The sequence below is a fragment of the Pan troglodytes genome, chromosome 19, assembly GCF_028858775.2.
Source record: "Pan troglodytes isolate AG18354 chromosome 19, NHGRI_mPanTro3-v2.0_pri, whole genome shotgun sequence".
Lineage (NCBI taxonomy): Eukaryota > Metazoa > Chordata > Mammalia > Primates > Hominidae > Pan > Pan troglodytes.
This window is the reverse complement of record NC_072417.2, coordinates 81,853,141-81,877,063: the sequence shown is the minus strand read 5'-3', so window position 1 is coordinate 81,877,063 and position 23,923 is coordinate 81,853,141. Positions and strand designations below refer to the sequence as shown.

The window sequence follows — 23,923 nt, the reverse complement described above, 5'->3', positions numbered from 1 at the left end:
CAAGTCTGCTATAACAAATTCTTCATTTTTGTTTATCTTGGAAAAAAGTTCTATTCTACCTTCATCATTTTTTATTCTTATTATTTTTATTTTTATAGATTTACAGGATAAAAGTACAGTTTTGCTACATGGATATATTGTGTAGTGGTGAAGTCTGGGCTTTTGGTGTAACCATCACTCAAACAGTGTACATCATACCTATTACTGCCTTCATCTTTGAAAGCTAGTTTTGCTAAATATAAAATACTTGGCTGAATTTTTTTCAGTACTTTGAATATGTCATTTTACTGTGTTCTGGCTTCCTTTGTTTCTGATGAGAAATCAGCTGGGTTCTTATTGGTGTTTCCTTACACATCACTAAGGAAACATTCTCTTTGCCTTTGTCCTCACCATTTTTACTCTGATGTGTCTGGGTTTGGATCTCTTTGCATACATCCTACGTGGAGTTGGTTGAACTTCTTGGATGTATAAAGTTTTTAATTAAATTTGGTAAGTTTTCAGTCATTATTTCTTCAGTGGTTGTTTTTCTCTTCCTTTATCTCTCTCCTCTCCTTCTGTAACTTCCATTGCATATGAAATAATGTGATTAATAATGTCCCACATTTTTCTGAGGTTCTGTTTTTTTATTGTTCTTGTTCTTCAGGTTGCATAATCCCATTTAATATATCTTCAGGTCTGCTAATTCTTTCTGCTGATCATTCAAATCTACTGTTGAGCTCCTTCAGTGAATTTTTCATTTCAATTATTATACTTTCAACTCCAGAATTTCTATTTGGTTCTTTATTATTTAAAATAACTTTTTATTGGTATAATCTATTTGGTGAGACTTTGTCATCATACCTTTCTTCACTTCTCTAAACATGCTTTCTTTTAGTTTTTTGAGCATACTTACAATACCTGCCTTGAAGTCTTTGTTTTTTAGGTTTGCTATCTCAGCCTTCCAAAGGCAGTTCTTGTTGCCTACTTTTTTTCCTGTATAAGAGTGACACTTTCTTATTTTTTTTAGCATGTCTCATAATTTTGGTTGAAAACTGGACATTTAAAGTAATAGATTGTAACAACTTTGAATAATGACACCCAACTTGTCTTGAAGCTTGTTATTATTGTTTACTCATTTCCCCTGCTTTATACAACTCTGATGCCATTCTTCAGAGGCATAACTTTGGCCATGTGCATTGTTCCCCTGAGATGGCAATAGATTTAACAGACCTTTCTTTGTCTCTTTTCCTGATCTCTCCATTACACTGGCTAACTCTACTGGTATCACATTCAGTTGTTAGGCACCACCAGTAGCAAGCTGATTGGCCTATTGTTTTCAAAAATGCCCATATGCATAAATTGCTCCACAGTTTGATCCAATTACAGTAATTCCCTCTCATCTGAAACATTACAAGATCCCCAGCAGATGCCTGAAACCATAGATAGTACCAAACTAATGGCTATCCATAGGAACACGTTTCTGTTCATGTTTTTTATCCACAAATTTATCGCCTTTTCCATCTTAACTAAGCACTTATCATGCACTATGGCTATAACTTCTACAGTTTGAGGTGCAACAGCAAGACTAGCATGAGTTTCTTTTTTCTTCTTCACAATTTACAGAAGAGATTTGCTCTCAGAGTAGATCTTAACAACCTCAGCATACAATTTTTTTTCATTTCCTTATTAAGTCAATAACTTTCACCTTTCCACTTAAAGGAAGCAATATATTGCTTCTCTTTGACATATCCAAATTGCCAGCATTACTCTTCTTGTGCCTTGGGGCCACTATTAAGTAAAATCAGGGTTAATTGAACACAAGCACTGTGATGTCTTGACAGTCGATCTGATAACGGAGGTGGCGACTAAGTGACTAATGAGTAGGTAGCATATGCAGTGTGGACACAGAAGACAAGGGGCTGATTCATATCCTGCACAGGACAGAGTGGACGATACGAGATTTCATCCATCTGCTCAGAATACCATGCGATTTAAAACTTATACAATGTTTATTTCTGGAATTTTTCATTTTGTATTTTAGAGATGCAGTGGACTAAAAGTAACTAAAACTGCAGAAAGTGAAACCATGGATAAGGGAGCACTACTATAAATATGGTCTTGTTTGTAGGAAAAGTCTTTGAAGCCAGTTATTGAGGTTTGTCCTCTCCACAGAAGGGCTCTTCTTAACTCTCTGTTTTGCTGCTCTCTCTAGTAAACTTTTAGCTGGTGTATGGTTCAACCAAGGGAATTGCAATCTCCTGTCAATTGCTTACCAACAAAATCTTGATGGTTTTTAGTGCACTCTTAGGCTGAACTTCCCCAAACTCTGTTCCAACTAAAGTCAGTTTATTTAGGGAGAGTTTCAGCACATACTGTTCTTATGGCTTGCCGCTGTTCCTGAAACAAGAATCTCACCATTGCTTCAGAGCTGGAAGCATGGATCATGCCTGATTCTCTTGCTGTGGAGCCCCTGATTTGTGAGCAGGGTACTTGGCAGGGGTGGTGGCCTCTGGTCTTCTCAGCTTGCCTCTCCTGTCGTGGAAACTCTGCCCTACACATGAGATGGGACAAGGATGATTGTGTCCCGGTGTTTTTGGCCTCTTATTCCTAGGGTAGAGCTTCCACCTTAGGATTAGGGAATGGGTGGAGGAAGAGAACTCCAGATCTCTTAGCCACTCTTGCCTGGTATTGATCTTCTGCAACGCAGATGTGGGGAAATGAGAAAAGTCGATGGGAAGCCCCTCCCATGAAGATACTATAGCCCTGAACTGGGCTTGGGGAATAGGGATCCCTGTTCTTGCCCACACCCTTTCAGAGTGAAGCTTCTATTACACCGATCTGGGAAGGAAGTGGGGAGTAGACGGATCAGGCTGTGGCTCAGATGCCACAATTTCTCAGTGTTCTTACTGAGATTTAATACATTTTATTAAATAAATGTGTCATCATTTTCTGTATGCTCTTAGAACAATTTCAAAACATTTTAATTTGTTGGTTTTTTAGGAATTTTTATAAGTTATGATTGTTTTTCTGGGGAGAAGGTCTACAGAGCTCCTCACATTGCTAGTCTACATGTTGTCTTCCGGTATCAAGAAAATTTTGAAAATTAATTAATAATCTAGCAGTAGTAAAATGACTTTTAGCAAATTTGGTGGTTAATCAATGGAAGTTATCAGTATCATTAAAGCTTTATTGGTTATGGACATTCATTGCAAGATTCTAAAAAGAAATCTATTTTGAAAGACATTTGGAACTAAAAAAAATCTTTTACATTAATAATAATCATAAGCAAATAAAAATATCATGAAGGAATTCCATGAGAAATAATAGATGTTATGTATGTTATGTAGAAAATATCCTGACAGTCCATATTACTGCTTCACATAATGACATTAACTGTAATTTGACTACACAACTTGACATTAATTTTTTTAGTTTTGTGATACCCAATATCTTTAACTACACCTTAGGGGCAAGCATTGATGACTTTATACAGTCTGTGGAGCACCAGAACATAGCTTTAGAAGTGGATGCATTTGGAACTAGAAATGGCACAGATGACCCATCTTATAATGGAGCCATCACAGTGTGTGGTAATGAAAAGGTATGCAGGTCTCTAATAATCTTTCTGAAAAATGTGAAAAGCTAACATAATATCAATATACTCAGGCTTCCAACTTAAGAAATAAAAATGAAAAGCAAATACTGTTTTCATTTATTACTTAGTGAATTGTATTCACTGGCATAAACAATTCATATATCCATCATTGTCTACTGGCACAAACTATTAGCAAAATACATACTATAGAATACCTACTATCAAGACTATATATAAGTTCAAACATTTCATGTTTCCCCTCAAGGATTTTATAACACATGTATTCCAAAACTTCTGTTTTGTTCTTAAACAATAAACACTGAACATATGATTCTGGCCTCAAGCAAGACATCTGGTGTCCTAAATATCAGATACCTGATTTAGTTTTACTATATACATGTTTTGATTTACTTATACAGTATTTGATTTTACTTACACAGTGTTTGGCTTTTTATTATGATTATTTAACACCATATGAAAAACATAACCTCTTAATTTAACATGTCAAATTTTGACTTTTTTAGAGAACAAAATGAAGATATTTGAGAACTTATATCCTACTTGTTATATTTTAGAATTACAGCTTTTCGTTAGCATGCAATGCCAAAAGATTGAATTGCTTCCCAGTTCTTATGGACATTGTTAGTAATGGGCTACTTGGAATGGTTAAACCATCAGTACATATCCGAACTGAAAGAAGTACATTTTTGGAGGTAAATATATATAATCTTACAATTCCTGACTCTCCTCTATCAGGAATCTCCCAGATCACCCTTTTAAGTGCTGGAATCTTGTTTTTACTGAGTAAACCACTGCATAATAAATTAACATTTGGACTCATTCTAGTTCTGTGACTTTGGAAAATCAGTACCTTTTCAGAGCTTCAATTTGTTTAAAGTAAAATAAAATGAACAAAACATTTTTCAAAGAGAATATGAAGCAATAAAAATGAAATCTTACAGCACTGTGACCAGCACAAGAATAGTGAACAATGAAACAAAGGAGAAAGGAAGGAAAGAATTAAGGAAGGAAGGAATGAACGAATGAATGAAGGAAGGAAAGAACGAAGGAAGGAACAAATGAAGGAAAGGGCTTTATTATTACTTTTAGAAATTTTACAAAAGAAATTCAAGACAAAGTTCAGGCTAGAATTTCAGACTATCTACATTAGGATTACTGCAGATTCTTGTCAAAAATATTAATTCCCCTGGCCTACTCCAGACCAATCGAACCACTTTTCCTCATGGGGGTGGTGAAAGGAGGAAATCTATTCTTAAACAAAGGTCCAAGTGATCGGAATGTATATAGCCCTTTAAGTTTAGAACCAGAATAACTATCAGTTTGTAATGATTCCTTTTTTAATTATTGAATACATACATTTCTCCCTTTCAGAGAGTTCTTTGAGCACATAGATCATGTATTTTTAACACTTTATAAATACCTTGTACGTAGGAAAAAACCTGTAACATGATAAACATGAAACAACTTAATTGTTAAATACATAAGTGAGTGTTAGGCTCATCAACTTATCTACATCTCATTCTAGGGTTTTATGATAATATATATGGCCAATAATCATATACTCATGTATACATAAAATGGATCACATATCTGTCATTCTTTTAAATTTATTTTTAGAGGCAGGGTCTCGCTCTGCCACCCGGCCGGAGTGCAGTGGCGGGATCACAGCTCACTGTAACCTCGAACTCCTGGGCTCAAGAGATCTTCCGATGTTGGCCTCCCAAAGTGTTGGGATTATAGGTGTGAGTCACTGCACCCAGCTGCCAGTATTATTTTCATATGGTCCAGCAAGATCTTCAGTTTCCTTCTCACACCATATCTCACTGTACTCAGGAAGTAAAACTTCCTTTCATTAAGGATGTGCGAGAAACTTAATCATTAAAGTAAATGATTTTAGGGACCCACCAAGTATTAATTAATTTTGGAATATATGCTATGGTTCACTTCATTAACATTTTGTGACTGTGAAGACCTTTTAATTTTCTGGTTTCTGAGAGTAGTATGCAATAATTGGGCAAATTGCCTCAGACTTCTATCTATCAAGATATCCTGTGTCAACTAGAATTAATTAGATACCAACCAGCTCAGCTGACTTCGTATTTATGTGCCCAATATAGTCACTTTAACCAATATCCCCAGCAACTCATTTTATTCTCTATTCTACTTTACCTGCTCATTGCCCCCAAAGTCAGAGTTTCCCAGATTTTCAGAACTTGCTTGTATCCTGCCCAAAGTCAATAGATTGGCCACTAAGTATTGACCCTACCCAGTACTCAGGACATTCTGGAAGCATCCAGACAATAAGCTATAACCTTACCATCTATGGTTAGCAAGTGTCTTTCTGGTGACCAAGCTGAAGACCACCAGGCTCTGGTTAGAACTTTCTTCAGTAACGTGTTTAATCAAAGAAGCAACTATGTGAATCATGAAAATAACATGGGACTGGCTTTCAAGAGAGTTTGTGATCTTTTATCCTTAAAGATTTTTACAAACAGGAGTAACAACAGATGGAACTAGGGCAAAGATTTTCTTGGTGATTTTGCTCTCCCTTCTAGTACTTCATCTCTCCTTTTGCATCCTCAACCAATATTTATCTGGTCTCATGATGTACCTAAAAAACTGACTTATTATCACTGTACCCATAAAATGTTGGATATTTTTTGAGTCAAGCTGTCACATTCGAGATAAAGATCAGCTAAGAAATTGAATGTATCAACTGTGAATTATAATGTATTATTTAGCACCAAAATAAATTTTAGAATCATAAGGCAAGAAAAGAGAAAAATCTGGTTCTTATTATTTTCCAAATGTTATCAGTGCATTCATCTTTTCAATCACTTATCTGTAAATTTGAGTATAAAGCCAAAAGTTAAGTGTGAAAACTGGAAGGATAATGAAGGAGTCTGGGAATCTCAAAAGGGACCTAAGGCAGAATTATGTAAACTTAGTCTAAAATTTTAAAAATGTATTCCAGAAAATTAACTTTAAATTTCTTCATTCAGTTCATTGTATTCTTTGGGTTTTTCAGAATGGACAGGACAATCCAATCGGATTCCTGGCATATATCATGTTCTGGCTGGTTTTAACATCGAGTTGCCCACCTTACATTGCCATGAGCAGCATCGATGATTATAAGGTAATAATGAGTAACTGCAACTTCCATTATTTTACATAATTGAAAGCAGAAGGTAATTTTACAGGATTTTTCATAAGAATATTTCTACATGCTTAATTGAACAGCCAATTCAGACATAAATTCTAAGTTATAAAAATGAAAGAAAGTTTTATAAGTTGAAATATATAGATAAATAGGTAATAGAGAATTATTCTGAACTTTATCTGGATATTCCAACAAGCTAGAATAGACAAACCAACTCTGAAAAAAAAAGCAAAGCTGGAAAAATATGCTTCTGACTTCAAGGCTCACTACAAACTTGTAGTAAGTAAGAATGTGTTGTATTAATTAAGAATAATTATGTAGATATTTTAAATGAAATAGACAGTTCAGAAATAAACCCACACATATATCAATTGATTTTCAATAAAATTACCAAATAACTTAAATAGGGGTAAGATTAGACTTTTCAACAAATTCTGGTGGAACAAGTTGGTATCATTCTGAAAAGAAAAATGTTCTTAACATCCGTCACATGCACAAAATTAATTTCTAATGAATCACAGATCTTGTGATAGGCAATATTTTTCAGATGGGGAAGAAGAAGCATATGCTTTTTTAAAAAAGATAACTTGAACTTCATCAGAGTTAAAAGCTTCTGCTCTTTGTAAAACACGAATAAAAAATAAAAGGCAGCCGAGCTTGGTGGCTCACGCCTGTAATCTCAGCACTTTGGGAAACCGAGGTGGGCGGATCACCTGAGATCAGGAGTTTGACACCAGCCTGGCCAACATGGCAAAAACCTGTCTCTACTAAAAATACAAAAATTAGCTGGGTGTGGTGGTGCATGCCTGTGATCTCAGCTACTCAGGAGGCTGAGGCAGGAGAATCGCTTGAACCTGGACTGCGGAGGTTGCAGTGAGCTGAGATTGCGCCACTGCACTCCAGCCTGGGCAACAGACCGAGACTCCATCTCAAAAAATAAATTAATTAAATAATTTAAAAATAAAATAAAAGGCAAGCCACAGGCTGGGAGAAAAATATTAACTATACTTATATATGTGACAAAGATTTGTATCAAGAATATGTAAAGAACTCTCATTCCTCTGTAATAAAGGATAACCTAATTTTTTAAATGGACAAAGTATTTGTATATATACTTTACCAAAGAAGATGTACAGATGGAAAATACTCCCATGAAAAGATGGTTAATGTCATGAGCAATCAGGAAAATAGCCTCAATGAGATAGCTCTACACACTCAATAAAACTAATAATGTTAGAATGACCAACACTATCAAGAGTTTATGAGGATGTGGAGAAACCGGAACTCTCATGCATTGTGGGTGGGACTGTAAATGGTACAATCACTTTGCAAAATAATTTGGCTGTTTCTTATAAAGTTAAAAATATGCTTATTGTTATAACCTAGCAATTCTTCTCCTAAGTATTTACTCAAAAGAAGAAAAAACATCTTTCCACATAAACACTTGAGCATTAATGTTCTGAATAGCATTAATCATAACAGCCAACAACTTGAAACAACCCAAGTGTCCCCCAAGCAGTGAACTGATAAACAAATTCTGATATAGCCATACAATGGAATACTATTCAGCAGTATAACAGAAGGAACAACTAATAAATGCACCAACACAGGTGAGTCTCAGAACCATTACACTGAGGGAATGATAACCACAAATAATTAGGTACCTTTAATTAGGATGATTTAATTTATATAAAATTCTTAGAAAGGTAAAATTAATCTATAGTGACAGAAGGCAGGCTCGGGGTGTGGGGGGTCACTTGTAACCAGTGGTAAAGGCTATTGACTGCAAAGGATCATGGGAAACTTCAGGGGTTGTTCTACACCTTGCCTATGATTGTGGTACAGAAACATGCATTCATCAGACCTCATTCAGCTATATACTTAGTATGGGTACTTTTTCTTGTTTGAGAATTATACCCCCCAAAATTAAAAAGAGATTGTTGAAATAAAAGGAAATGATATTTTTGGAAATGCGAGAACTTGAAAAGATAAAGAGAAAACTTCAATATTGAACTGACAACTTACAAATGTTTATTTACAGACACTCATTAATCCAAACGAATCTATAATGTGTTTACAAATTACCTGAGCATCTTGTTTAAAAGATGATTCCTATTCAGTAGTTCTGCAGTGGAGGCAGATTTTGAGTGGCAATCTTAGGCGGTGAATTTATATGATTAATAACCCAGGCCAACTCCCATTTTTGTGACTTTATGGAAAAAGTCTATGAAACCTTGTGTAAGCATCTCTACTATGTCATCTTCACCTGTTTCGTTTTTTCTCTCTCTCTATTGCCCACAAAAAGAGTGTATGATTTATGTAATGTTCCCTTTTCATGTGGAACATGCAGGAATCTCAAGAAATTCTATTTACTAGTTTGATGTAACTATAAGTCTTTCTGGTGTTAACATAATCCAAACTTTAAAACTTCCTCCGCAGGAACATGAACACTTTCTCTGGCTTTTGTGATGCCACAATTTCACCATGTTTATCCTAAGACTGTCCATTGTTTGTCTCCTTTGGAGATTCTCATTCCTCTATGTAATATTTAAATTTCGGAAATCCTCAGATATTGGCCCTTGGCTGTCTTCTCATGTTAGATACCATTCTGTCTTAGGCAAACCCATCTAGCTCTATGGCTTCGAATCCCCTCTACTGGCTGGTCACTCCCAGATCTGACTCTACCCCAGATCTCTAATTGTATCTAATTTGACCTCCAAGGTTGATACAAACTCCCTTCTCAGCATTTCCACAGTAGGCAACACAGATGTCTCAAGTTTCATGCTTCCAAAACTGAACTGAATGTAGAGCTACTTAAATGTCTTCCCCCCTTGCTATTTTCTCCGTATATAGCAGCACCACATGCTCAGTCATTTCCTAAAGATCCAAAAATTATCCTCAATTCTTCTCTTGCCTCTAATATGTTGAGTCAATCATCAATTCCTTACCAATTCAACTACCTGCGTAGACCTGTGTCTGATGTTGTGAGGCTCTGATATGAATCTTTAGGTCAAATTATGTCTCAGGCAGGAGCATTATTTAGCTCATCAAAGCCCATCAACAAATGTATTTAAGTATTTTTTAAAAGAAAAAAATTCACAACTCTTAGAATAGTTTAATATACAAACCTATTGATTATACTGAAAACCACATCACTTCATAAGTAGTTTTAAAACATGTAATTTGGTATGTTTATTTAGGGAATGACAAATAATGTAAAATACATTTACATTTATAAATGTATTTATATTTATGTAGATACACATAAATATTTGAATCAGTGATAAATACTTGAATGTGGACTATGGCAGAACAACCCAATTTCTTTTATTCCAATTAAAGGATAAAGCAATTATATATGTGTGTGTGTGTGTATATATATGGAGTGTGTATATATGTGTGTATATAAAATAAACACACATATATACACACACATATATATATCCATATATGTGGATATATATATCCATATATATGGATATATATATGGAGTGGGTATATATATCCATATAATATATATGTATATATATATGTGTGTGTATGTGTATGTGTATATATATATATATATATATATATATATATATATGGAGGAGAGAAAAGAGAGAGAGGAATCACTGTGATGAGAAGGTAGTTGTTTAAGGGAATAAACTGTCCATCCCATTCACCCCTACCCCCCTGTAAGTCATTAAATCACTGTTTTGTTTGCTGCAGTGTTCATGCTTTGATCATTCTAAGGTCTTCTTTTACATATTTCTGCCAGGTGTGTGATGAACATCAATGTAGTTCATTACAGCAGCAGACTGGTTATTTATGTTTGTAACTATCCACATCCCTTAGTCAAGATTACATTTGTAGACATAATCTAGAATTGTTACAAATAAAGGTTTTGCTTGAATAGTTCGTTGCATAATCCACATATTATTAAGCCACAAACTTTGTATCTTTGCTGTCTCCTAATTAGAATAGAGCTCGGTCCCAGCTACGGATTTCCGGACTCTCCCCTTCTGCTTACTGGTTTGGGCAGGCGCTGGTGGATGTTTCCCTGTACTTCTTGGTCTTCGTTTTTATATATTTAATGAGCTACATTTCAAACTTCGAAGACATGCTACTTACAATAATTCATATTATTCAAGTAAGTGACAATATCCAAGTAAGTGACAATATTCACAATATCATTGTGTGATTTAATTTGAAATTTTGGAACATTTCTATCAATATTTATATGGTCATAAATTAAAGAACTATAAAATCCTGGGCTATGGCAATGTTTTGAATCCTAAATGTTTTCCTTGATTGCATTTGTATTTAACTAAGCTTCACATTCCTGTTGATTTTAGATCCCATGTGCTGTTGGTTATTCCTTTTCCCTCATCTTCATGACATACGTGATTTCCTTCATCTTTCGCAAGGGGAGAAAAAATAGTGGCATTTGGTCATTTTGTTTCTATGTTGTAAGTATATTTCTTGTGGATGTATACTGTATATATTTGATATACAATTCTGAGCTAATCCTTTAAATTTTGCCCTCTGTAGGATGATAATATTATGGTCTATAATAAACACAAGATTACAAATTCAGTTACTGACATGGTTAAAACTAGAAATTACTTCACCAAACTCCCTAATAAGAATTAATTCCATAAAGCCTCTCTTCTTTTGTCTAAATTAGGAGGAAACTTGTATAATTTAAGAGTGTCTATTCTAATTTCCTATGATTTCAGGATGCCAAAAGGCAAGTTATTAATTCAATAAATAATTGTTGACTTCTGCAGTGTGTCCAAGTTAAGATTGATAATGGGAGGAAAGAGATTAAATGGACAGTTTCAATCCTGAAAGAGCTCTCAAAAGATAAACAGATGAGTAAGCAGCCACTTGTTAAAATAGTCACGAGTTATTTTCCATCTTAAGAGTCTATTATACAACTGAATAATAAAGAGGTCCATGAAAAACAGACAAGGGAGAGATTCATTTGTGAAAATGAAAGCAGAGATTTCTTTTAAAAGATGAAATCTGAAAAAGAGTAAGATTTCAGCCAAGAGAAGTATGAGGTACAAATAGAGCTAACAAACAGAAACCTAGCAGAGGAAAAGCCCAAGCTGATCCTAGGAACTGGTAATAATCTCTCCTAGATATAGACAAAAAACAAGGTGCACAATGGCCATGGTCCTAGTTATGGCAAAAAATAAAATCATGGCAGCCCTTAAATGATGTTCTCAAGAATTTAAAAGCTTACAGAGCAGAACAGAAATAGGATTACAGATAAACTTGCAGGAAGAATACTTTGATAGCCATAAAAATGATGGTTTGGAAGACAGAGAAATTAGAAGTACAAAAACTTTTAAGTAGTCATTACAGTGTATTAGAAGGTAAAATATGAGGGCTTCCAGTGTACCTATCACTTTCTGTTATCCCTAATTTTGTATTTTAGTACTTCTGCTTAAGCCATTCCATGTTGTTAAATGCTTCTATTTCCCCATTGGTGTAGTTACCAAAAGTCTTACCTTTCATTTTTGTTGTTTTATTCCTGCTAGATATCAATTTCAATGTTTTCTTTGATTTTTGATCATCCACGTTTATTTTTTAAAGTTTATTTACTTTAATTAAAATATTATATCTATGGGTACTGGGTGTGTCTTATACCTGTAACCCTAGCACTTTGGAAGGCCGAGGTCAGTGGATCACTTGAGCCCAAGAGTTCAAGGCCAGCCTGAGCAACATGGTGAAACCCCATCTCTACTAAAAATACAAAAATATTAGCTGGGCATGTTGGCATGCACCTGTAGTCCCAGCTATCCGGGAATCTGAGGGAGGAAGATCACTTGAGCCCAGGAGTTTGAGGCTGCAGTGAGCCATGATCACGCTACTGCACTTCTACCTGGGCAACAGAGCAAGACTCCATCTCGAAAAAAAAAAAAAGAGAGAAAAAAATTCTACATATCACATCCTAGATTGATCAAGTGATACCTCATTTGTGAAACTCTAGGCCAAAGGAATTTGGCTAAGTCACTAAAATAAACTGTTAATGGAGATATACTGATTTCAGCTTGGTTTGCAAGATTGGAGTTGAAATTAGTAATATCTTCAAGATGAGCCATCTCGATTTGGAACTTACATTGAAATTCAGAGTGATTAACCTTCATATTTGCTTCTTTTAGATCACTGTATTCTCTGTGGCTGGATTTGCGTTCAATATCTTCGAAAGTGATATTCCATTTATCTTCACTTTTTTAATACCACCTGCCACAATGATTGGCTGTTTGTTCTTATCTTCTCATGTAAGTAATGACACAGTCTGTCCCAGTCCCTTGAAACTCATGACCAATTGTGAAGCTTTGCCCAATGTTGAAGGTCTACTACAACATGTTTAAAGTGCATGGGGTTCAAAGATTTCTGCCTGATGGAATCCAAATGATTTTCTCCCAGATAAAACAATATGTTCCAGCTGACTGGTAATGGAAAATTTGGTCCTGATTAATATATGGGAAGGAAGGGTAAGGGGTAGTGGGAAACAGAGTAGTCCTTATACTCATGTGGGGCCTTATTTCCTCCTTGATGTGCTTGGCTTTAGAAGGAAGCAAATGAAATGTCCCTAATCTTTGGGATTTCAGAGTTCTAAAGAAGCACCCAACATAAGCAAAGTCCTTTTTTCTGGCTGACTGATACCTATACCTATGCAAAAGGAAGGAAGTTACTGTACATGAGTGAAGAGGTATCTATAGGAAGGGGAAAGGAAGAGAAGGGGCCCCACAAAGAGAAACGATGGGCACAGGAAGGTGTGTGAAGTTCTGTGTGAGAAGAATAAACACTGTCTCTCACTGTTTGGGGAGGTTAGCACGGATCTCCAGGATTCTCTCGCCAGGTGATTAGTAATTGATAAATCCTATTGCTTCAAACAAAAGCTCATAGACCTTGGGAGGAAGGAAGACAGCCCCTTGCTATACACTTTAGAAAGGACACTTAGGTGATATTCATGGTCAAATGTTAGCAGGGCTGTTTAGGGCCAATTCACATATATGTGGACAAAATTCAGGAAACAAAAAACTCCCTGTTTAGCAATTGTCTTTTCTTTTGCAGCTTCTCTTTTCTTCTCTCTTTTCTGAAGAACGAATGGATGTACAGCCATTTCTGGTATTCCTAATTGTAAGAACACACTGTTCTTTAAAAATTATCACTTTTTACTAAATTTAATAATTTTCAGTTCTGTACACACTGTGAAACTTTTTTTTATTAAGTTAGAGATATAGGTATCTATAGCCCAAGGAGATATAATGCTTGTAAAATCTGGAAGAATTATTTGTACAAAGATCAAATGACCAGGTAATGTGCCTCCCAAATTTTAAGGACTCTGTACAACTGTTAGAGGAAATGAGAAAGTAATAATATCACATAATTATAGTTGTTCCCTATGTTTCTATAAAAAAGATTTAAAATGAACTTGATAGTTTCATAATTTGCTGGATAGGTTATTAGGAGTTTGTAATTATTTCACTGAATGTATTTTTGTAGAAGTTCGGTTATTATTAGTACATCTCTGATATTGAACAATTATCTTTTTATGTTTCTAATTGTGCATCTCTCTTTATTCCTAGCCTTTCCTTCATTTTATCATTTTTCTTTTTACTCTTCGATGTCTGGAATGGAAGTTTGGAAAGAAATCAATGAGAAAGGATCCTTTCTTTAGGTTGGAAAAAACACATCAGATTTTTATTTTGTTGATCAATATCGTGAAATATTTTTCATGCATAAATCAATTCATTAACAAAGAGGTGCCGTTGTGCTAGGATAGGCTAGAGTAGGAACCATGTGCCCATACAAATAATACAGATCCAGATACCTAAACCCAAGAAGATTATGATCTAGTGGAAGAAACGGACCTGAAACATGGAGAATTAAGGCTCTATCTGACACTATCCACAGTGGAGCACTGGGGAAATTTAAATGTGGCAGGTCCCATCTAACAAACAATATATTGCCAGTTGAATAAATGCCATTCATCCAGGAGGAAGGAACAGAATGATCCACCGGCCAAGCACAGCAATAGCTGTGTTCTTTTCCTGGTAGTGAGCATCCCAGCCAGTGGATCACAGACTGGTTCAGTTATTAATGGGACTTAAAAGCTGAGACTATTTTTGGCACCATACAAAGAAGAGTGACCATAAGCATCTTGCTCCCTCTGTGTCTCCCATACCACATCAGTTTCATCTTTTGCTATTACAGAAAGTTGGATGGGAGACTGCCAAGATGAAAGCAGACCTTTAATAAATCTTCTGATATCAGTATGAAGGAGGCACTCAAGGGAAGAGAGACTAGAATAAGTATATCCTGGATATTATCAGACTTAGAATGGGGAGGAAAAGTCAATATGCCACATATTCTGAAGAAATGAGAGATCAAGCATCTAACTTGTATTTTGCTAGAAACTCCTGATTACAAATATTCTGGCCCATTTTCCCCATGAAAACATAATGATGTCAACATGGTGGTGTCAAAGCCAGGGTTCCCAGAAAAATTACTTCATTGAGCTATGATATAAAAATTCTTCGTCAGCTATTAGGTTTCAAGTTGATATTGAAAAAAACATATTTCTATAGATAAGATAAGCAAGGAGGTTTTAAGGGGATGAGAGTTGTGAAGGGAGATTATGATGGTTTGTTAATTGCTCGTACTACTCAAACATACGCTTTAAAGAATGCAACTTTTGACACAAAGATGAAAGCCAGAAATCAATATTAATGGATGGTTTTGACTCTAGAATTTCTCCAAGAAGTAGTGATGTGTGTCAAAATCCAGAAGAACCAGAAGGAGAGGATGAAGATGTTCAGATGGAAAGAGTGAGAACAGCAAATGCCTTGAATTCTACTAATTTTGATGAGGTAAAACATAACACAAAGGTTTTTTTATTAGTCAATCTACCAGTCTAATTCTCTAATGATTTTGAGTTTCTCTATTCCTTACAAATGAGGATCACTATTTTAGTAGGTAATTGCCATTTTTACGATTAAATGAGCAGACTAAAAGTCATGTTAACTCTTTTGTTCTTAGAATAAATTAAAAATAGAGTGCAATAGAAATTATTAAAGCCAAGAAAGAATTTCAGAAACTGAGCTAAGCAGCAGACATCATTGCTTGTTGGAGAAAGTGCACAGTACAAATTCAGGGTCAGGTCCAGCCCGCAGCATTTGTTTTGTTGTTTGAGGATAATCAGTGCTTCTCTAAGTTTCATTGCCCCTGTTTGTTCTGAAAGGACAGGCAAGCTGTATAAAATACTGTGCTCCTGAAAAAACTGCCTTTGTAGGAGAGGAAAATGACAGTCTCTCCTCTCCAAAAGCAAGTGTTAGGATAGGGCATGGCCAAGGAGCATGTCACCAAATAGAAGGTCTTCTTTGATGCATGGCTGGGGCAACAAAGGGTCCAGCCAATGGGAAGATGGAATTTTGTTTCAAAGCTAATGGAGAGAATTAAGGTCTGACATAATAACTTCTTGTCATTTACAGAAGCCAGTCATCATTGCCAGCTGTCTACGCAAGGAGTATGCAGGGAAGAGGAAAGGCTGTTTTTCCAAGAGGAAGAATAAGATAGCCACGAGAAATGTCTCCTTCTGTGTTAGAAAAGGTTGGCCATAGGGATCTTCCACTTCTGGCTCAGAGCCCTCCTCAGAGGTTCCTGGTTCCTAATGAGCATTATTCTGGAAACCACCTCTTGGTTCACATGCAGACCCAGAGGAGAATGACAATGACAGCTTCTTTTATATGTTTCATTTCTAACTTAAATTAACTCACCTCACACAGAGGAGCCTAGTCACATCTACAACTAAACCATAAGCTCTCTAATAAGATGAACTTTTGAAGTAATAACATTTCTATTAAATGAACACAATTGATTTCCTAAAGTTCATTGTTTTTCACAAGAGAACCAAGATGTGCTAGCACACTCTGAAGGCTTGGCCAGCAAGTGTTAGATGACCTCAGTTTGTGCCATTATTGCACCAAGGTTAGGATCACAGGAGACAGAATCCGAAACACTTGGCTTCCAAGAGTGGTTTTGCCACTTTCCATCAGAGTGACTTTGCACAGGTAACCCCATCATTGAGAGCTTCTGCCCCAACTACATAAGAAGGGGCTAAAATAACAACTTCTCAGGGTGGTTGTGACAATTAAATGACAACTAATAGCAAATGCTTGTCACATAGTGAGATTTCAACTATGTTTTACTCTTAATGTTACCATTAAAATAGATTAATATTAAGTGTAACCTTTTTTTCAGGTGAAGTTTTAGGATTATTAGGACACAATGGAGCTGGTAAAAGCACATCCATTAAGGTGATAACTGGAGACACAAAACCAACTGCTGGACAGGTAGGTGAATTATGTGGAAAATATGTTATCTAATGGTGAAATAGATTGATAAGATTTGATGACCTTAAAAACAACAGATTCCACTTAATCCTTATATAACTGAAGTGATTAATGAACTACCCATGAGAATAAATTCACGAATTATCACATAAATGCACACAAAAGCTAAGCACTGAAAGGTTGTCACAGAATCCTTAGGGTGTCGCTTTTCCAGTCAAAACCTCTGGAGCTGGTGGCGCCTTTGCCCAAGTTTGGCTCAGACCCGCTGGGCTCATTCTGTCCACTCAGCTCAGCAGGCTGCACTCTGTTCATGCCACCAGCCTGGATCCCAAGCCTGCCAAGAATGAGCCAGGTGCAGAGCGGTGATGGGTGTGTGAGCAAGCATGGGGTCTGGCTGCTGCACACAGCCAGGCATGCTGGTTGTGGTGGGGCAGGCTGCTCCAGGCACTGGCACAGGCGCCACCTCCATGCTTGCATACTGCAAGCAGCTTCCACTGCAGGCACCAAAAAATGTGGTGGCACCCAGAAGCTTGGAGGTGCCAGAAACCACAGAGCCCTAAAAAGGATGTCACAGCCCTGGCTCGGGGATCCCCTAAGTCTGGGATCCCCGAAGGGCTGCAGCTCTTCTCTGCTTCTCATTGCCTGCAACATGGCAAGTGGGGGGCATGTTTCAGCCCTGTTTGTGTTACAGCTTTTTTAGTCCCACCATTTGGCAGGTCCTGAGCTCTTGTCCCATGTCCAGGAAGAATGAGGTATGTGAATAACTGGAGGTGTGGAGCTTCACTGAGTGACAGAATAGCTCTCAGGAGACCCAAAGTGGGTCTCCTATTTGTAGGCAGGTCATCTCGATGAGTGTCCAGCCCCTAATGGAGAGGAGACCCAAAGTGGGTAGCTCCTTTCTGCAGCTGGTAGTCCCTATGTCTGTGTGAATCTGGCTGAGTCCAGGATTTTTATGGGCTCAGAAAGGAGGAAGTGTGTGCCATTTGGTCCATGAGTGGCCATGGGCAGGCCTGGAAAAAGCATCATAAGTTCTCACTCTGGGTCACAGACTCCACCTAGAACCGGCAGCCTGGCACCCAGGCTTCAGGCCATCCCTGAAGCTTGAAGGTGGCTTGAAGGTGGCTTGAAGGTGGGGTTTCACCAGAGAACCACCCCTTTCTATCCAGGAACCTGTCTGCCTGCTGCCATCAACATGCCATCTATGGCACCCAGGTGGTTTGTGCTGAGGCGCACCTGCAAGTCCATGCTGAGCTGCCCTCAGCGCCCCCCCAGAATCCCTCCCACACTTGTCAGGGCCCAAAATCCAGAGGGAGCTGAGGTGGCAGGAGGCTGGCATGGCAGTTCCACCCTGGGCACGTACACACCCAGCAGGGTTGCAACAGCACCTGGGCTTGGCCACAACTTTGCTCCAAAATTGGAGCATGCAACTGCCCCTGAGATTCAGTAAAGGATGCTCCAATTCAGCAAAGGGCAGGGCTCTTACCTGTTTCTGGCCCCTGCCAGTCCCCCAGAGTACACAGCCCCAGTCACACCTCCCCTGCTACAGCCAGCATCTTTGCTGTGGTGGCTCCAGACAGGCTGCCACTGCCATCAAGGAGTAATTATTAAAGGTATTAAGACGTCTCCCTTGCTGCAGCCAGCATCTTTGCTGTGATGGCTGCAGACGGGCTGCAGCCACCATCAAGGGGTAATTATTAAAGGCATTAAGAGAGAATGTCCAGCATCAGAGCTGAAATTAATGCCAGAATTCACACACATCCTATTTATACTGCCATCAGTCACATGGATTTGCACTTTCAGTGAGCATTGTCTTTCCAGTATGTAATATTTAATCTTTCATAAAACTGTTTTTAAAAAACTGTATTAGACAGTTGTCCTTCACAAAGTGCTTAGTTATTGGAACATACATTTTTGTGCAAATGCAACTATGTTTTGGGAGTGTTTTCAAGAAATAGATCAAAAATTAGATACAAGGAGGTGAAATTGACTTTAATTGTACTTGTAATTTAGTTGTATAAGGTGGCTAGGCAAACAGAAAAAGAGCTCAGGTTTATCTAAGAGAGACATCATGGGGTAGAGAGAAAACATTTTCTCCTAAATTCTATGGCAGAAGATAGAAAACCTTAAGAACTCTTTTACAAAGAATGTCCAAGGGAAGTACAGAACAGAATATAAGGCAGATGCCTGTGAAACTGTACCCTGGGAAAGGGGCTAGTAGTCAAGCCAAGAAAGGAAAAGACAGCTTGGAATGCTATTGACAAATACTCCACTAATGAAAGAAGAGAAAACCGACATTCACAATCCCTCTGTAGCCACAGTGAGAGCAGATGTTCATGAAGGTTCCTCTCTGCTGGTGGCTTGGCCAACTCTAATTTAGTCCTTAACTTCAATCATGGACACCCTCCAACTCAGTCACCACCTGGGTCCAAAGTCAGTATTTTATTTCTCATTAAGCATGGGAGGAAAGGAGATAACTGCTCATTAATACATTGGAATGAAACCTTTAAAAGGTAAGTCTGATCTGAAGTAGAAAGCCAGCCATTTGGATGTCACAAAATAAGCTTAATTGGATCAGCCAGTGTGAGTTTTTTTTAATCCATGCATTCTCCTGATTAAATACTTTCAGTGAACGCTTGCTGCTCTATGGCTGGAAGGACACATCCCTGCTTGTCTTGCAGGCAGCTGCAGGAACTGGCTTCCCTGTCCCTCTTGCCACATATTTGTCCTCCCCGTCAAGCTTCCACATCAAGCTTCATCCCCACACAGGGCTTTGGTCTCGCTCTTGCTCTGCCCCAGATTCCTTGCCTCTTGCCTTTTTTCCATGACTAGCATCTTCTCCTCTTTGTTGAAATGGCCCCTCAGCAGACACGCTCTTTCTAATTACCCTACCTACTGCCACTTCCCCAGTTATTCTTACCCCAGCCTCCTGAATTTCCATAACAGCACTACTTTTGATCTGTCTTTATTCTGCATGTTCATTTCTCTACTTGTTTATTGCCTGATTCATTCAGTAGAATGAAAACTCCAGATAACGAAGCATTAGTTATTCCACCCTCTGCTGTACCCACAGGCAACACAGCACTTGTTACATAGGAGGTACTCAAAAGACGTTGATCCATGAGCAAAGTTAAATAGTAATTCAATCAATATGCTTCATTTTGACAGTGATTTTTAAAAAAATGGATATAAACTGTTGGCCAGGATGGACAGGTACCACATTTATGGGATATTGGATTTTTCAGCTGAGATTGGATTGTTGGCTGTGGACACACTTATTTTCCTGTATTTACTCTCTGACAACCTTTCTCCAATGCAAAATGATTACAGATTATTAAACCCAATGAGGTTTAGAGTTTCTCTAGTTTTTCTAGGTTCGTGAAGAGAATGATGTCATGGAAATACTCAAAGAAGCAGTGCAGAAGGTAGGTTCTGAGAGGGAACTTTCATCTGCAGGTGCTACTGAAAGGGAGCGGTGGAGGGGATGCCCTGGAGTTCCTGGGGTACTGCCCTCAGGAGAACGCGCTGTGGCCCAACCTGACAGTGAGGCAGCACCTGGAGGTGTACGCCGCCGTGAAAGGGCTCAGGAAAGGGGATGCTGAGGTTGCCATCACACGGTACACAGAGGAGCCACATCTGTTCTATACCCAAGGGAGGGGTGGAGGAGGTTGAGAGTGATGACCCTCACAGGAAATTCAGGACGGGAGACTCTAAATGCTGACCCAGGTCACACTGGGTAGATTTACAACTAGAAACTCCTTTCCTGGATATCAAAGTATTAAGTTTCTTTCTCATATTAAATAAGAAAATTTTAAAAGGCTGGGTGCAGTGGCTCATGCCTCTAATCCCAGCACTTTGGGAGGCCGAGGCAGGTGGATTGCTTGAGCTCGTGAGTTTCAGACCAGCCTAGGCAACTTGGTGAAACCTCATCTCTAAATTAAAAAGAAAAATACAAAAATACAAAAATTAGCCGGGCATGGTGGTGCGCACCTGTGGTCCCAGCTACTTGGGAAACTGAGGTGGGAGGATGGCTTGAGCCAGGAGGCAGAGGCTGCAGTGAGCCAAGATTACACCACTGCACTCCAGTCTCGGGGAAAGAGTCAGACCTTGTCTCAAAAAAATAATAATAATAAAATTTAAAATTTAAAAAGTAATTATTCATTGCTAAAGTGTATAGAAAATACTAAAATTTGGACTGTCATAGAACAACTATTTGGATATCATGTCATGTCCTTCTATTTCTTCAAAAAGCAATATTATCTTTTGTAGGGGAGCAAGTCAGCCAGTAATATCACCCCTCCTTCCCTGCCCCCCCCACCACATGTATTTCCAGAACTGCATTTTTGAGTTCTGCTTCTCCACCCTTGCTTGGGTTATCCTCTTATCTACTTCCTCTTGTCAAGAAGACTGTACGACTCTCCTGTTTCCTTCAGGTTAGTGGATGCGCTCAAGCTGCAGGACCAGCTGAAGTCTCCCGTGAAGACCTTGTCAGAGGGAATAAAGAGAAAGGTACGGGCAGGGCTTGGTGTTGCTCTGCAAGTGCTATAGATGGGAACCAGATGGGCTGTTCCTCCCTTTGCAGCTGTGCTTTGTCCTGAGCATACTGGGGAACCCGTCAGTGGTGCTTCTGGACGAGCCGTCGACCGGGATGGACCCCGAGGGGCAGCAGCAAATGTGGTGAGGAACATTACCACGGTCAGGGACAGCACGGATGACTTGCATGGAGCCTGTGAACCATTTTTCTTCTGTAAAAATTGTCCCTTAAACTCTTTTATGGAGAACAAAAAAACTATCAATGTCACTTGTAAAACCAATACTTTGCAAAAAAAAAATAAAAATAAATCTTTCCCTGATGATATTTTACAACCATTTCTTATTGAAGAAAGAATTACCATTGTTAGGGCCCATAGGTCTCACTCTTGAGTTTCATAAGTGCTCAGCTGATCTTTTAGGTGCATTTCTAGATCACAATCACGTAGTGTTCCGTACTTAGCATGAGAACAGTAGTTCTCATTAAGGTGTAAACATGGTTGTCATTGTATGTGTTTACTGTACATTTTATTTTCTTCTCACTAGGTTGTGAGACGCTGTTGTTAAATTTTATGTCATTCTGTTCCCCTTCACACAGACTTCTCACAAACAAGCCTCTCTTGCTTAGCACTTCTCTTTGAACACAACCCTATAATGAATGTTGTGTTCTGTAAACGCCCCTCTTCCAATGCATGATTCCAGTTTAACAGCTCTCACCTAGCTTGTCCTTCCTCATCCTACCTGCCCTATTAAGAACCCTCTTTTACTTAATCTCTTTTTGCTAATTATTCACATGCATGCCAGTTAAAAATTCTTTTCTCTATCTCTTTCTGATTAATTAGAGGATTTCCTAAATTGCAAATAATCTCTTGACATTATAGGCAGGCCATCCGGGCCACCTTTAGAAACACGGAAAGGGGCGCCCTCCTAACCACCCACTACATGGCAGAGGCTGAGGCCGTGTGTGACCGAGTGGCCATCATGGTATCTGGGAGGTTGAGGTGAGTGCCTGTCCTGGACCCACACTTGAGCCCAACGTGCATTGCTGGAAATTTTTGTCGGTGGGCAGGGAGAGATCACTGAAAACAGCTGAAATGACTGTGCCCAGGTCTAACAATAGGGACCTTGAGACAATGCTAGCAGCAAATCAAGGTTCTCAAACAATATACTGAATGGTTTTTTTTTCCTCCTTTCTCATATGACCTCATTCTCCAGATGTATCGGTTCCATCCAACACCTGAAAAGCAAATTTGGCAAAGATTACCTGCTGGAGATGAAGGTGAAGAACCTGGCACAAGTGGAGCCCCTCCATGCAGAGATCCTGAGGCTTTTCCCCCAGGCTGCTCGGCAGGAAAGGTAAACATGGTTGCTCTTTTGGAAATGGTACCAAATGTTCACTGTTACTTGTCAGTTACGTTGAGTGATAGTCATTCAAAAAGAAAACCTAAAAGAAAGAGATTATTTGTTGGATTCTGCAGGAAGTAAACTAGAGAAGAGAAAGCAGATGTAAGAGCTGATATAGCAAATGTCATGGTTCCACTATGCGCCAGGGGCTGTCCTGGTATTGTGTTATCCTATCCAAAACTTACAGAGACTTTTCAGCGTAGACATAGCTATTCCAGTAAAAAAATGAATAGACTTCAAAAAAGCGTTGTGAGTATCCTTCGTAAATGAAATTGATTATTATCTTTATGAAGAGGAAATTGGCTGAGAGACAAGTTAGGTCACATGAGGAGTTAACAAGTGGCAGAACCAAGAGGTAAACCTAATTATTTTATTTCAAATCAATTAACATTTCCAATTTTATGTAAATTCTGGTAACAGCATCATCCTGATGTATTTATTTTCATAGACAGAAAAAAATTAAAGAGTAGCCTTAGGATCATTTTTAACACCTAGAATTTATAGCAGATGATAGATAATTTAGGAGTTAGGTGAAAAAAATGATAACAAGGAGAAATAAGTCATCATAACAATGTGGGAAAATATATTTCTACAGTGTAATATAAATGGAAAAGCAATGCTATAATTCAATGTCCAGCTCATGGCTGTATAGAAATACATCATGAAGCCACAGGGAATAAGCGAAATAGGTGAGAATGACTGCACCATAAATATATGTAATGATGTCTTGTGAAATGAAATGTAAATCTTCCTAATTTTCAAATGATGAAAAGACAAACATTTATCTGAGAAACAAAATATTAAAAAATGTTGTTGCCTACATTATTTGGTGCTGAATTTCTGCTCTTCTAACCAGAGGCTCAATTACATTATCCTATATTA

The 23,923-nt window shown here is 38.0% G+C and overlaps 1 protein-coding gene across 6 annotated transcripts in view; it reads left to right on the top strand.

Annotated features, from left to right (window-relative positions):
- ABCA8 (ATP binding cassette subfamily A member 8) overlaps positions 1 to 23,923 on the top strand; it is an 88,742-nt gene that overhangs the window by 57,779 nt on the left and 7,040 nt on the right. For 5 of the 6 annotated variants that reach the window (XM_009433140.5, XM_009433141.5, XM_063799244.1 and 2 more), the window contains 16 exons: positions 3,447 to 3,580; positions 4,150 to 4,287; positions 6,624 to 6,731; positions 10,717 to 10,887; positions 11,093 to 11,206; positions 12,911 to 13,030; positions 13,830 to 13,895; positions 14,345 to 14,436; positions 15,508 to 15,628; positions 16,250 to 16,367; positions 17,019 to 17,110; positions 20,564 to 20,724; positions 21,541 to 21,616; positions 21,690 to 21,784; positions 22,519 to 22,638; positions 22,853 to 22,993. In XM_009433140.5, the coding sequence (XP_009431415.4) occupies positions 3,447 to 3,580; positions 4,150 to 4,287; positions 6,624 to 6,731; positions 10,717 to 10,887; positions 11,093 to 11,206; positions 12,911 to 13,030; positions 13,830 to 13,895; positions 14,345 to 14,436; positions 15,508 to 15,628; positions 16,250 to 16,367; positions 17,019 to 17,110; positions 20,564 to 20,724; positions 21,541 to 21,616; positions 21,690 to 21,784; positions 22,519 to 22,638; positions 22,853 to 22,993 (1,867 nt within the window). The remainder of the gene's footprint in view (positions 1 to 3,446; positions 3,581 to 4,149; positions 4,288 to 6,623; positions 6,732 to 10,716; positions 10,888 to 11,092; positions 11,207 to 12,910; positions 13,031 to 13,829; positions 13,896 to 14,344; positions 14,437 to 15,507; positions 15,629 to 16,249; positions 16,368 to 17,018; positions 17,111 to 20,563; positions 20,725 to 21,540; positions 21,617 to 21,689; positions 21,785 to 22,518; positions 22,639 to 22,852; positions 22,994 to 23,923) is intronic. The other variant, XM_009433142.5, reaches the window with a different exon arrangement.